The 15,272-nt window shown below is 35.6% G+C and overlaps 1 protein-coding gene across 1 annotated transcript in view; it reads right to left on the bottom strand.

Moving 5' to 3' along the window:
* Positions 1 to 14,691, bottom strand: part of GUF1 (GTP binding elongation factor GUF1) — a 24,301-nt gene extending 9,610 nt beyond the window's left edge. The window contains exons 1-12 of the mRNA XM_060110448.1: positions 14,331 to 14,691; positions 12,294 to 12,405; positions 11,991 to 12,139; positions 11,629 to 11,709; positions 10,652 to 10,729; positions 8,941 to 9,024; positions 5,320 to 5,384; positions 4,598 to 4,801; positions 2,994 to 3,133; positions 1,743 to 1,866; positions 1,260 to 1,392; positions 307 to 450 (exon numbers count right to left, since the gene is read on the bottom strand). Coding sequence (XP_059966431.1) covers positions 307 to 450; positions 1,260 to 1,392; positions 1,743 to 1,866; positions 2,994 to 3,133; positions 4,598 to 4,801; positions 5,320 to 5,384; positions 8,941 to 9,024; positions 10,652 to 10,729; positions 11,629 to 11,709; positions 11,991 to 12,139; positions 12,294 to 12,405; positions 14,331 to 14,495 — 1,479 coding nt within the window. The 5' untranslated portion in view covers positions 14,496 to 14,691. The remainder of the gene's footprint in view (positions 1 to 306; positions 451 to 1,259; positions 1,393 to 1,742; positions 1,867 to 2,993; positions 3,134 to 4,597; positions 4,802 to 5,319; positions 5,385 to 8,940; positions 9,025 to 10,651; positions 10,730 to 11,628; positions 11,710 to 11,990; positions 12,140 to 12,293; positions 12,406 to 14,330) is intronic.
* Between the last annotated feature and the right edge of the window lie 581 nt (positions 14,692 to 15,272).

The raw sequence follows: 15,272 nt of genomic DNA on the forward strand, positions 1-15,272 counted from the left end.
CTACTCAAGTTAAAAGGGCATCAAATTCTTTTCCTTTAGGCTAAAATATCAATTCAATAAACTAACACAGATGATCAAAAATTCTGGCTCTATTTTCTTATTTGAAAATCAAAAATACTGTAATTATATATATGTATATCTACATGTATAAATAGGTAAAATATATAAAGATATAGATCTTTATGAAAATTTCTTTTGTTAAATTCAATGTGCACTGCCGAAAGAAACAATTCAAAACCTAAGCTGGGTACCACTGTTTGAGAAGACTAAAGTTTACTTTTGTATCAAACAGTATTACATTTATACCTGGCAAAGCATCATTATTTTTCCAGTATATTCATCTGGTGTGATAATGGTGCCCAAAACAATCGGCTCCAAATATTCTGTTACTTTTGACTTATCAGGGAATTGTGAAGGATTGATGATTGTAATTTCCTTTTCTCTGTATTCCTAAAAATAAGAAAAATCACCAATAGTCTAAAAGAAATCATATTACAATGCTTTAAAATTTGTTATTTATAATATATATTAGAATTTACTGTTACTGAATGTGTTGGAATAAACACAAAAGAATTCTTAAAGGTTAGAATATTATCTTAACACACTTTAGATTAAGACCTCTCCAACTGTACTTTAACATTAATAACCATCATTAATATATTCTGGTTATTGACATTTACTAAAACACCTTGTGTACACCACTTAGAAAAATATGATGGAAGAATACATTTTAATCTGCCCCTTATAAGGTACTGTAAGTAGTTTCCCAAGTTAATTTTGTTGGAAAATATTTACAGATGCCAAAGTTAATATTTATTTAAAATGAACAGATTGCCACTTAGACTGAATACAATATTGTCTCTACTGTTAACTTGAAATCTAAAATTTCCTACAACCACATAGCAGAGAATGCTTTACTTTTCACCAGATGAATTACTTATGACTGAAATTATACTCTTAATCTTTGTGCTGAATTTAGAACAGTATTTTCAGAACTCTACTTTTTACCCTTAGTAATAGACTAGTATTGATAATTTGGAGGTTTTATCAGGTTAAGAAAAATACTGCATAAATTAGTTCTCAAGTAACTTCTCCATCATAAGGTAATTCAACTTTTATTACTATTAATCAAGAAATATTTAGTTTTAATAGCTATTCAGCTACTGGTGTACTAAAATATTTCTCTTGTATTCTGAACACACATACACACACACATACATTTATTGAGTTCTCCTTTGTATGCCGACTCACAACAGTACCTTTATCAATTTTGCTGATGAAAGGACAGCTTTATATGGAACAGTAGGTGTTGTCAAAATAACAGAAGCATTATATTCTTGCTCAAGTCGCTGGTTGAAAACTTCCATATGCAAAAGTCCAAGAAATCCTAACCTGGGGGAGAAAAAGCCAAACTCCAAAATGTTTATGTCCCACGGGCTGTATTTTCTTTGATGAATATCCTGCTACTTTGTGGGGGAGGAGTGGAATCAAAAGAGTCATTCAATCTATCACATCATAATTAAATGCTAACATAAATTCATTAAATAAGATAAAATCTTCCATTGGTAAAATAGCTTTAAAACTTACCCACAGAATATGAATCCACAGTGAGAAATAGGCAGACACTGTTTAGTTCATTTTACACTAATATGAACTTATCTTCAGAAATGTTAAAGAGCAATAAACCATTTAAACTTTACTTTTCAATAAAAATGGAACACTACAACATAACTGAATCTTACCTCCAGCCAGCACCTAGGGCAAGGCTACTATCCCGATGAACTGTCACACTGGAATCATTTAGAGTCAGTTTTTCTATAGCACTCTTCAGGTTATTATATTCAGATTGGTCTATAGGGTACATTCCTGGGGACACAATGATTTCTAATTATCACATGTGAAATGCTGCCTAGAAAAGCTAATATGCACTGCTGCCAAGTTCAAAATTAATCGCTTAGCTTTTAAATTACTTTCTGTATTTCACTGGCCAAAATACTGGTTTGCTAAGAAAACTATAAATATTAAGTTAAATCGGCTTCAAAGTATTTTGCGAGTTTCATAAACTTTGAATTTACCACTAGATTCACACTCAAAGTGATGTTTTTGCTTTTGCAAAAAATACAGAGAAAACAAAAAAGAACCATGGGAATTAAGCCTATTAGGAAAATACATTGTGTTTAAGAAATAAAAGTGCAAGACATCCACAACCACAAATGAAATTCCATTAGCAGATAAAAAGCAGAGGTAGAAATTACAACAAGAACTACTGATTCATCAGATTCTCTTTCACTTCAAACCCAAGTCCTCACCTCTTAAGTTCTTCAAAATCCAGATGACTGACTTTGTCTTAACAGGGGCAAGGAGAGTTAAACAACATTTATAATTTCCAATGAGAAATACAAAAGGGAGAAAACAAGGACTGGATACCCAGTACAGAGTAACCAGATGACCTTCAATCAGGTCTTCCTTTTTCAAATGTATGAATATAATACAGAAATAAGAGGTTCTGAAGTTATGCATACATGAGGTGACACTCTTCTCTGCCATGTCTACACTAGTATAATACAGTATTAAAGAAAGGCCAGCTAAGGGGAAGGCACTCAGTAAATGTCCACTGATAATTAGTAATAAAAACATCCTAATCAGAAAAGTATTTCAAATACAATGACCTACTCTCTAGTGAAACAAGAAGGAAGTTCATATTACTGTGTTCTTCTAATATATCAGAGGGCTTGTTTAAAAGGTTAATTTTTAAGAAGTCCTAAAAAAAATTTAGGAAATTATCTCCCACATAAAGTTTCACCATACATATGCAATTAACTGCTATGTAAATAGCACACCCACAAAAAAAAAAATTAAGAAAAACAGAGTAACAGAGTAAACAGAGTTATTTTAACAGGAATTAGATGTTCTTTAAAATGAGAATTTCTAATAATTTTTATTTCAATTTAGAGTAAACTGGCCCTTATCCTTTGAATATGTGCGCTCCTCACCTGCAAATACCATTGGCTTCGCTGATTTAAACCCAGGCAAGGGTTCCACTGGTTGTTTATGTAAATATAATGTATCTCCTATTTGTGCTTCAGTGACATCTTTCATCCCAGCAATCAGATAGCCCACCTGTCCTGCATATCTAAATAAAATTATTATATGGAAATATTTACTGTTTTCATGTTTCATGTGCACACTCACAATTAGCTCTACTCTCCTAGGAAATGATCACACTTTCCAAACAAAACCTCATCAAACTGAAACTAAGTGCTACATATCAATTCTCAACTCTAAGAATCGTCAGCAAAAGAACATCCTATGCCTTACAATCCATTACCAAGGACCTCTGCAATACAATAAGCCTAGGGACCTTCTTAATGACTCTGCCCACCTCTGCATATTAAACAACAGTGAAACTGATAAATGCAGAAACATAAAACGCTCCTTGTAATATTTGTTTTATTAGTGAATTATATTACAAATGTCCTTTAAAAAGGAAAAAAACAATTTTAACCAAGCAAAAAAATGTGAACTCTCAACAAATCTGATTATCTGTTTGATGTGCCTCTTGCAGGAAAAGAGCAAATCCAAGATTTCAGAGTTGTAGCTTTTTTTTTTTTAAAGCAAACTTCCTAAATAATAATTTCCATTTAGGATGAGGTACAAAAATCTTTACTAAAGATGCAGTAATTGTCAATATATATGCGACACAGTATAAACAGACTTTGCATAACACAGGGAATTATAGCCATTATCTTGCAATAACTCTTAATGTATAATCTATAAAAATACTGAACCATAATGCTGTATGCCTGAAACTAATATAATACTGTAAATCAACTATACCTAAATAAGAATACAGACACATTTTAGAAATATTTGAGAAAATTACAAGACTTTATGACTTTCAATTACATAAAAAATGACAAAATAGTGCAGTTTTAGACATACAACATTAAACTATCAATTGTGACCTATATAGTCACCTGGTTAATACCTTGAATTTGACAAATGATGAAACAAAGACCTTAGAAAACTATGTGCCCAAGGTAATCTATCTTAGTATCTGGGGTACTGATGGAATAGGCACTCAATAAATATTTGTTTTATAAGTGAACTCAGAACTCAGTTTTATAATGTACACTACCTTGCTAACCTCACACGCCATAAATTCCTGTTAATCAAAGTTTTACCATGAATTCCACACTAAAGAAAACAATTATCGAATTTTCTTCACTATTTTATGTTGAAAAATCTAATTACAAAAAAATTAAATGTCAAAAATTGACACCCAGTATGGATATGGATGAGAGAACTATCTCTTTCACCGTCTCATCAAGTACATCAATGTTGGACCCAGTCTGGAACCAGAATATAAAATTAGTTGTGGCTAGTCAAAAGGAATAAAAAAATACATCAAATTCCTACTGTCCCTCACACATGAGATTCTTTTTCAAAGAGGATTCACTATGTAGTTGCATTCAATAATCAGGTTTTGTTTTTTTTTAAGTTACCAAATTGGGATCATTCTAAGCACACCAATTTAAGAAAGGCTGTGACAGAAACACATACAAGTGTCTTTTAATTACTAATGCAGATTACTTACAGTTTGTGAGTTGGCTGCTCATTAGGATTCAGAACTCCTACTTCGTTAACTTCATATGTCTTTTGAGTATGCGCAGATACAATTTTATCTCCTTCGGAAACCACTCCATCAAATAATGCTACATTGGCAATCACACCCCTATACTGGTCAAAGGTGGAGTCAAATACCAAAGCTCTCAAGGGATTTTTGCGATGCACTTTAGGACTATTAAAAATAAGTAAAGAACAAACACTAATAAATTAAATTTAAATAATAAATAAATTAAAATCTTAATATAATGCCTTTTTAACTCAAATATTATGCTTAATTTATTCTAGTACTTGAGAAAAGTTGATTAACTGACAGCCAAAATAAAAGGGCCTTTCTATAAGGTATAATGCCTATATTTTAATTTGACCTCGTTTTAAATACATTTTAAATGACTGTTTTTAAATTACTTATGAAACTGATGAAATATATTTGTTCAGGATTAAGAAAAAAAAACAATAATTACCAATGTATTCAAGTCTATTGCAATAATTGTTAAGAGATCCCTATCATCCTTTTTTCTTTTATTTTTCTATATTGTATTTGCCTTCTATATGTTACTAAAAATAAATTAAAAATTTATTCTCACTGACTGCAAAGAGTACATTTGCCGTAGCTACTAAGCTAAAATAGCAGATCAAATTGATGGACCTTGTACTGTTAAACAAATAGTATAAAAAGAGCAAAATACATACGGGGGTATTCTTTTGATGACTGCCTGAAGAACGCTTTCAACATTCATTCCAAGTTTAGCAGAAATCTAAAAATATGTATGTGAAACAAACACTGAAAAAGTTGACTTCACTTTTCTATCCTTGTGACTGAGCTTTATAATTAGAAGGGAAAAAGAACTCTAAAAGTTATCAATTTGCTTGAAGAACTTGGTAAAAGGAAGCACAAAGCATATAACATATCAACAACTGCCCTTCCATTACAGTTAGGTGATTCTCTGGTATTAAATTACAAAAGCATTCTGATTATGGTATTGAAAGAACAGTGGACTAAGAGTTCAAAAAAATCTGGGTTATAATCATCACTCCACATGTAATAAATGACTTCAAACAATACACATTTCTTTAAGCTTCAAATTCTTCATCTGATAAATGAACTGATTTTTCATATTTTACCTAAACCTCAAGGTTGCTGTGTGAATAAACAATATATGTGGATATCATACAGGTAACTGTAGGGCATATTATTACTATTGTTCTCACACTGAAAATACAGGCCAAAAGACTCAAAACACATGTGCATCTGACTCACCTTTGTCATTACCAGTAATTGAACTTATCTCGGAAATCTTTATTTCAAACCCAATTCCGTGAATACTTCCTCTTACCCTTTGAAGTCCCTCTAGATCAGAGTTTCTCAACTCGACACTAAGAACATTTTGGGCTGGATAATTCTTTGTTTGGGGGGCTGTTCTATGAACTGTAAGATGCTTAACAGTATCCATGGATTCTCATCTACCCACAAGATGCCAGTAGCATCCATCCCCCAGTGTGACAACAAAAAGGACTTCAGACATTGCCAAATGTTTCCTAGGGGCAAAACTACCCCCCCTAATGAGAACCACGGCTTTAGACTCTAGTACATTCTTTGCAACAATCCTTTAAGATCACAACCTCTAATCCACTGAATAGGCTACTTTCTTTTTCATTACCCATTCAGCCCCCTGCCTCTTTTCCCAGCTGAGACTCCAAGGGTCCACTGTTTGTAATCACTCTGTTTAACTACTTTTTATTCTCTATCCTAAGCAGTTGGTAAAACCTCAACTGTGACTGCATCCAGCTATGTGCCTTTTCTATGCTTATAATCAGAGCAACTTAACATTGCTGGAGAAAAGTCAAGTAACTGGTCTGGTTGGTTTCTGTAAGTTCATGACCACAGATCTTTTTTTTTTTTTTTTCCGGTACGCGGGCCTCTCACTGTTGTGGCCTCTCCCGTTGCGGAGCACAGGCTCCGGACGCGCAGGCTCAGCGGCCATGGCTCACGGGCCCAGCCGCTCCGCGGCATATGGGATCCTCCCAGACCGGGGCACGAACCTGTATCCCCTGCATCGGCAGGCGGACTCTCAACCACTGCGCCACCAGGGAGGCCCCATGACCACAGATCTTAATGTGCAGTTAACACTTCCTGGTAGTCCCAGGACACATCCCTTACTAAATTCACATTGTCACTCAGTAAGATAATTCACACCACCTTCCTTTTCAATCTACACATTTTCCCTATGGCCAATTCACTCTCAGATACATTTGCCTCTTACTTCATTTAAGGAAACAGAAAACATCAAAAACTCCTTTACCCAAACATACAAATCCATCTGCACCTGTATACACAACCTCTTTGCCTTCTCTCTTGTTACAATCTGTATTCTCACCTCTCTGAAAACTCAATCCTTGCATCCTCCTCTTCTGAATCCTACTCTCTAATCCTTCTTAAATTCTTACTCAAAACCCCCTACAAATTGATAATAATGTAGTCTGGCTTCTAGGACCTCTTTTTCTACCTACACTTCCTCCCTAAGAAATGGCATCCATTTCTGTGGCCTCAATACTACATACATGCTAAGCCCTCTCCACAAATGCCAGAATTGTAGAATTATGCAATATCTCTACTTGGATGTCTAATAGACATTTCAAACCCACTATGTCCAAAACAGAGCTTTTCATTTTCCCACTATGTCTGTTCCTCCCCGAGTCCTCTCCATATTAACAAATACAAGTATTCAACCAGTTGCTCAAATCCAAACCCTCCATGATTCTTTATTTCACTTCCTTACACATAACACACCAGCAAAATCTACTGTATCCACAATATACACATCAAATTTGCCCACTTCTTCAACATCAGCAGCACATACTTAGCCACCACCCTTTTGCACCTGGCCTACTACTACAAGCTGGTTTCCCCATATCTCCTCTTACCCTTTTTTAATCCATTCTCTATAAGGCAACCTGAATGATCAGCTTATTTTCCTCTCTTGCTTTAAAATTCTTTCATTATCTTAAAAATTTTAAACACTTTAGCACAGCAAGAGTCCCAGAATGACTTGATTCCCGCCTAACCTACAAAGCCATTTCATCTAACTTGGCTTCTTTCTGTTCCTTAAACATGCCAAACCTTGCCAAACATGCCAAGCCTTTACACTTGCTCCTCCCTCTTCCAGAAATGCATTTCTCCCAACTCTTCATTCCTTCAAGTCTCAGTTCATCAGACAAGAATTCCCTAAGTTACTCTGCATCACAGCTCCTCTCTGAGAAAAAGACTTTTTTCATTGTTAAGTATGGTAATTCCACCTGAACAATACACTCCGTTAATGTATTTCCTTGATAACATATGTCTCATTCAATAATTACTATACTTACTTCTCTTTTTACTTATTCAATGAGTGCCTCCCCAAGCAGAATATAAACACGAGACAGAGGTCTTGCCTGTACTGTTCACTGCTGTTGTCCCTAGCTTGCACACACCAAATTAAGTATATGAATGAATTTTGTAAAGATTTATTAAAATCTGAACAGTTAATTATACTTCAATATAACATAATCCAAGTCATGATACCGTAATTTCAGAACTGCCTTACAATGAGGTCCCTCTTCATAATAAAAACCATTAAATTCTACATATATATCCAAGAAAAAAAATTATTGCTTTTTCTAGTTATTACCAAGTTTATATAATCATCCAATGTGTTAAAATTTTAAAAACCCACTTCATCAGCTGAAACTTGCTTTTTCAAAACTCAAACAAGATTGAAAGTGGAAGCTAAACATTATATTACTGCACTGACAGACTTACTACACAAGCATGTAGCACAGCACAGTTCAGCGATGGCTATTTAACACCCAAAGCACCATTTAAAAGATAAATTTAAAAATTCAAATTTAAAATAGTATCAACTTTGATATAAATAAAATATATTTCCAGGAATGATATGTACATATGCCTTGAAATTAGTCTGACCCTGCTCTTCAAAGAGAATATTTCCATAGAGGCAAAATGGCATACAAGAAATAATACTTGTATTAATGAAGAGTTGCAGGAGGCCTACATTTTAGTCCTGGCACATTAGCTAACTAGGTCTATAACCTTAAGAAAGTGATAAAATCTTTGACTCTTAGTCCTTTCAACTGTATCATAAGAGTAATTTCTATCTGTCCTAACCTTATAATAGGGATTTTTGGCAAAGATCAAATGAAATATCAGTAAAAAGAACTTTGCAGAACTGTAAGATAATAATATACTTAGGCCAATTACCTGCGCTTTTTGAAAGTAAAACCAAGTCTTCTAAAAACAAAAAAACAGTATTTTACCTTAATACATTCATCACTTGGAATATCAAACACCTTTTCAATTTGTTTTTCAACACTTTCAGGATCAGCATTCTTCAGATCTATCTTAAAAAAAAAATTCATTATGTCTTAATATAATTAAATTAAAATGTATTGCATATTAGTGGTATTTGGATATAGATAAAAGCATACCTGCTTTTAAACTAACTGACCCCTTTATGATTTTATTTTCAAAAGTATTAAAATAATAATCTAGAAAAAGGCAATATAATTTTAACAAGCATGGCCACTGAAAATAGGCAGACAGCAGAGCAAGCATGAAGCTGAGGCAGTTAGCTATTCAAGGCAGAAGAGTTCAGTAACACCATGTAAACCGATCTTATAAGTTAGATATAACTTATAACAACAAACTGTCTTACCTATAAGCAACCTTGCTTCTTTTAAACCTAACTTCAATATCAAAAAATAAAACTGAATGCCATGCAGATTTTTAATTAAGACTCTTAATTTATTAATTTTAAAATATAAAAGTTAAGCTTTATCAACAGTGCTCAGTTTAGTACTTAACTGTTAAGTGTCCTGTGTTACACTGTTTCATCCTAGTTCATAAGGTCCTTTTCTTTTCCTTTATATGGTTTAGTCCAACACACTATTGTGCCTGCCCTGCCCTTTACTACAGAAACAGCCCCCCATCACTCCATGTAATTCAGGGAGACTATCTTCTCAACTACATGCCAGGGTATAGGAGTTTGAGTTGCAATTTTATCATATGCAATTCAAAGAAATAAATCCCACCAATATACAACTGACCCTTGAATAACAAGAGTTTCAATCGCACAGGTCCACTTGTGTGCAGATTTTTTTTCAATAAGTATGTAAAAATACACTTGTAGAACATCATGTGCAAGACTTGTATTGAGTGGATAGCCTATCCCTAGCAAAGGCATAAGATGAGTGATATTTAACATAAAATTAGTAATGTGTTGGTTTTCTTACTGTTTTATAACTTTGCTTTCAAAGAATTACATTACCATACAGTATGCCTCTCATAACTGTAGAAACTGCATATCAGCCTATAATTATATATAAGCATATTTTTTTTAATTTAGCAATGTTTCCAATACTGTTATGAATGTGACTGTAATACTGTATGCCATAAAAACTTTATAAGGATTCATTCATTAGTGTATATGCTAGGTTTCCATGAAGCAATCACATACAGTATCATACCATAAAGCAATCATATTTCTGCTTCATTATCAATGCGTTAATCATTATACCTGCAAATAAATATGAAGATCTTTTTCACATTATGTTTTAATTTTTTGATGTCTGGTGTCGGTAATACATATAACATCTATGGTGTTTTGTATCTATCACCTAAGACAATATTGATGTAAGTACTGAGAGATGATTCACCTTATAAACAGATGACATAAACTTAGGGTATTGATAAATAGAGTACTGTAAATATATTTTCTCCTCCTTATGATTTTCTTAGCATTTTATTTTCTCTAGCTTACTTTATTGTAAGAATATAGTATACAATACATATAACAAAGTATGCATTAAGAGACTGTTTAAGCTACCAGTAAGCCTTTGGTCAACAGTAGGCCATTAGTAGTTAAGTTTGTGGGGAGTCAAAAGTTACACGCAGATTTTTGACTTTTCTTTTCCTTTATATAGTTTACAAAGTAAAATAATAAATAGCACTGTTGTGCTAACAAATTACCTTGTTTATGACTGGAATTACCGATAGCTGTGCTTCAAAAGCAAGAAAGAAGTTTGCTACAGTTTGGGCTTGAATACCCTGGAAATACCAAGACACAAGACACTAAGATGATCATTCCACCACTTATGGCAAAAGTTGTAATTCAAGACCATTCCACACATCCTCATCAAAAGCAAAGGTACAAGGCAAACTATGGTATCTATACTTCCATGCATCTGGATCATTCCCTGTGAAAATTTCTTTCAGTTCAGGAAGTGTTTTTTAGAGGGCACTGTATTAAGCTTTGGAGACAAAGCAGTAAAACACAGATCCTTAAGGACCTCTAAGCCTCCCAAAGGACTCTTGTGACATATTTTGTAAAGCCCAGTATACGTATGTAAGGTAGAGACTGACTCTCCCTGACAGGCTCAGGGAAGATTTAATACAACAACGAAAAAATCTTTGGGTTTTGAATGAAGAGTCTATGAGAAACTGAAATATATCAAAAGCTTAAATAGTATATCATAGCTCTTATATTCTCATCTCAATATTTTTTTATGGTTATATTTATACCAGAGAACTTGGTAATGTTATTGACATGTTTCTTTAAACCTAACACTTTCCAAATTATTACCTTAAAAACACCCAAAATGACCTCAAAAATAAAGATTTATTTTCAAGTTCTGCTGAAACATTGAAACCTCAGATTAAGAACTGCTTAAAATTGAGGGTTTTTTTGGTAGGATGTATATATAACATGACATACTTCAAAAATCTCTTGAACAATTCCTCTTAACATTTTTAAAAGGATGAATGAGTCAACTTCAGACAACTTTAGTGTAATAAAACTTCAAATTAACAGGAACAAAACATAACTTTAAGTAATAAAATAAATCTTATTTTCTTCAAACACAAAAATTCTATTTCCCAAAGCATTTTAAGGAAAACCCTGGAACAACCAAGTAGCATATCACGTCATATAAAATTCAAGTACCTACCTCATTTGCATCCACCACAAGTAAAACACCCTGGCAAGCTGAGAGTGACCTGGATACTTCATAACTAAAATCAACATGGCCCTGAGAAACAAAAAATATTAATGCCTCTAAATGTCAAAGTTTAAATGCTTCTTAGGGAGGGGCACTATGGTATATCTATTGACTCCACTGGATAAAAAGTTAATAGGTTTCTTTTTTAGCCTGTGCTTGTGAAACAACTGACACTAACATAAGAACACTGAGAAAACAGAAAGCAAAGTGAGGTGTTTAATGTTCAGTTCAAAAACTGAAAATAGGATTTGTTTGCAGTATTAATACAAGGCGGACTTTAACAATAGAGAAAAAATTGATATTAAATTTACCGGTGTATCAATGAGATTTAAAAGGTACTGCTTTCCTTCATAATCATAGAAGAGAGACGCTGTCTGTGCTTTAACAGTGATTCCTCTTTCTCGTTCCACTTGCAATTTATCAAGGACTTGTTTATTATTTTTTGTTTTATCAATTGCCCCTATAAATAGAAATGTTTATTGATATTTCTATGAGCTTTTAAAAAGAGACAATACTACATATACAATTAAAACCAAACTTTTAAAAAGCATGGTAAAAGTAATTATCAATTATTCATTGCCATTAATTAGGTATAGAATAAAAAATGAAAATACCTGTTAGTTCCAGGAGCCTATCAGCTAAAGTACTTTTGCCATGATCCACATGTGCAATGATACTGAAATTTCTAGTGTTTTCAACAGGGAATCTAGACATATCAATTTTTTCCTAGAAAGGGGAGAGACATATTACATTTTTGAGTATAAATTGTGCACAATATGAAACAAGTATACTAAATTAAAGAATGTTCTTTTAGCCTTCTTAGAACAATTTCATTTATAGCATTAATATCGTTTATATTATTCCTCTGACAGTAGAGAGACATATGGCTAAAGTCGTATTACAAGCAATGGATTACAACAGGACCATCAAAAACATTGGTTTCACTGTCAAAGGTGACCATATAGCTAAATAAGTCTCATAATATTTCCATCACTCAAGGGCCAATGAGGAACTGAATGTATTTTCACGAATGGAGAACACAAGATACGTAGAACTCCTCTACAGCCTTAGAGCAGCGGTCCCCAACCTTTTTCGCACCAGGGACCGGTTTCATGGAAGACAATTGTTCCATGGATGGGGGGCAGGGGGAGGTTCAGGCGGCCATGCGAGTGATGGGTAGCGATGCGGGGCAGCAGCTGAAGCTTCCCCCGCACTGGCCCTCACCTCCTGCTGTGCAGCCCGGTTGCTAACAGACCTCAGACCAATGCTACCACTGCCTTGGAGCACCTGGTCTAACAAAATCTCTTGAAACAAAAAAGCTACAGAGAAGCTGAAAGAACAAAAGGAGAAGTTTTCGCCCCCATCACATATTTAATCAACAGTCTACTTAAAAATCTGTGCTCCTAGTAGAGCCTTCAAAAGTTTAATTTAGATGATTTTGTTATTTGACAACTTATTTGGAGAGAGAGAAGGGAAAAAAAAAATGACCACATCAGGAAAAAACGCCTCTTATTTATCACTTTAATTCTTAAAATATCTTGAAAGTTAACTTCTGATTTTTAGTTGCATACACCTTTACTGTTTTACTGAGACTCACTGCAAATTGCTAAAAACTGGTATTTAAGTAGATATGTCAGTTTTTTTGCACTCAAAACATTTCATTTTTCGAATCAAATTTTTATCTCCTAACCAGCAAAAAAAAGTGAAATTACAATGAAATACACAACTCTCATGAACTTAAGTTTCCTTTTTTTTGTTAAGTGCTCCAACACAAGGCGCACAGTAAGAGTGCAACTACACCTGAAAGAAATTCTGCAAAAAAACTAAACCTGATTTGTTTGCCCCGTGGATTTCCGCCCCCCCCCCCACCATTCAATTCAAAAGATATACAGTCCTGCACCATTTTTAAGATCTGGGAATTGCAACATAAATCCATTTTACATTCCACAGGCATTTTAGAAAAGGGTAAAACGGAATAATTATAGTCTTTTTTATCCGCAGTTACTCATAACTTGCATTCAGTTACTTTACTGCCTAAACTGTTATCTCTTCACAGTTATCAGACAGTATAGTTTTTAGAGTCGCTGAAGCCCCACCTCCTCCAACCACAGGAATAGAGTCAGAACTGCACAAGCCTGCTCCGGCTGAGGCTAAACGAAATAATCAAACAAACAGAAGCTAAGGCATACCCAGCACTCCTTACAGTCTAGGTACTGGGCTAAGAGGTCTGTGCCTTACACCGTGCAAGCCTCACAAACAGCCATTCGGAGTTTTATGAGCATCTCATTCAACAACGAAAGAAACAGTCACAGAAAGGTCAGGTAACTTGCTCAAGTCCCTTGGCTAAAAAGTTGCACGAAAATGAAACGAGCAGCTTCCCCAGTAGGCTTTTAAAAATTAAATACATGCTGAGGCCTCGCATAAACAATAAAAAAGTTCTGATATCACCAATGAGGAAAGTTAGGGCGTGACTTGCCCAAGGTCACACTGGTGAGCAATGGAGTCAGAAACCCGAGCGGAGCCCGCGCCCTTCACAGAAGCGCAGCCTGCGTTCACAGATAGTCCTAGGAAGGCCAACACATTCCCAAATTCGCCAGGAGCCCCCTCCCAAGTTTTAAAACTTGGCTGACGAGAAACTCAGGGGCGGTCACCTTGCGGTCCGCGGAGCTGTAGCTCCTGTCCGGAGCCTTGAACTCGGCTGCAGCTCCTCGGGTCGGCGCGGGGCGAGGCCCGGGCAGCCCCCGACGCGCCGCCCGGGTGGCCCAAGCCGCGAGCGCGCGTCTGCGCCAGCAGCCTTGACCCGCAAGCGTCCACATCCCCCCGCGCAACAGAATCGTCAGGAGAGGGTCCCGAGACGCGACGGCGCCATCACCCCCGGCTCCGTTTCCTCCAAGACGCCCCCGCTAGGAGCTGACAGACAGGATTCAAACACGCTTTCGGAAGCAGTGAGGAAGAACTAAGCTGTGAACCACCGCCCAACTAGCGGCTCCGGCAGGACGCCCAAGACGCTCGGCGACTCGCTGACGTCCAGACGTCGTATGACGTCTGGACGTCAGCGTGCCTCCGCGCGGAGCTGTAAGGAAGTCACGTGAGGGAAACTTTCGCGGGCAGTGTTAGCAGTGCTCTTAGCGAAACCTTGGGGGTTAACCTACCAAGTGGCAAAGTACGAGAGTAACTTTTAAAATCTGGAAGCTGAGGTGTATTCTCCAATGTTGTTTGCGGTATCGCTAGTATTGAAGTGCATCCGAATGGAAACGGGCAGTAAAATTACTGCAATAATGTATCCTAGGAAAGTTTGGGCCAGAAGTGAAGGTGGAAAAAAATTACATCCTGAAAGCCCTCAATCTCTATCACCTTCGGGTTACCACTTGAACAGTGTTTACCTTGTGGGGCAGGCAGAGCTCTAAGGTGGAAGATAACGATAAGAGATAATGAAACCTGTATACCACATCTAGTGTCTGTCTCCCACTATCTCCCGTGGGCTTTTCTGCAATATCCAGGGTCTGGTACAGAAGAAAAGCAGCAGCTGTGTTGAGTTCACCATTGTACTGTTTCTAGTTCTTTCTTGGGACTACTGTAAAACAATACTTGAT

This window comes from Mesoplodon densirostris, chromosome 1, assembly GCF_025265405.1.
Source record: "Mesoplodon densirostris isolate mMesDen1 chromosome 1, mMesDen1 primary haplotype, whole genome shotgun sequence".
Taxonomy (NCBI): domain Eukaryota; kingdom Metazoa; phylum Chordata; class Mammalia; order Artiodactyla; family Ziphiidae; genus Mesoplodon; species Mesoplodon densirostris.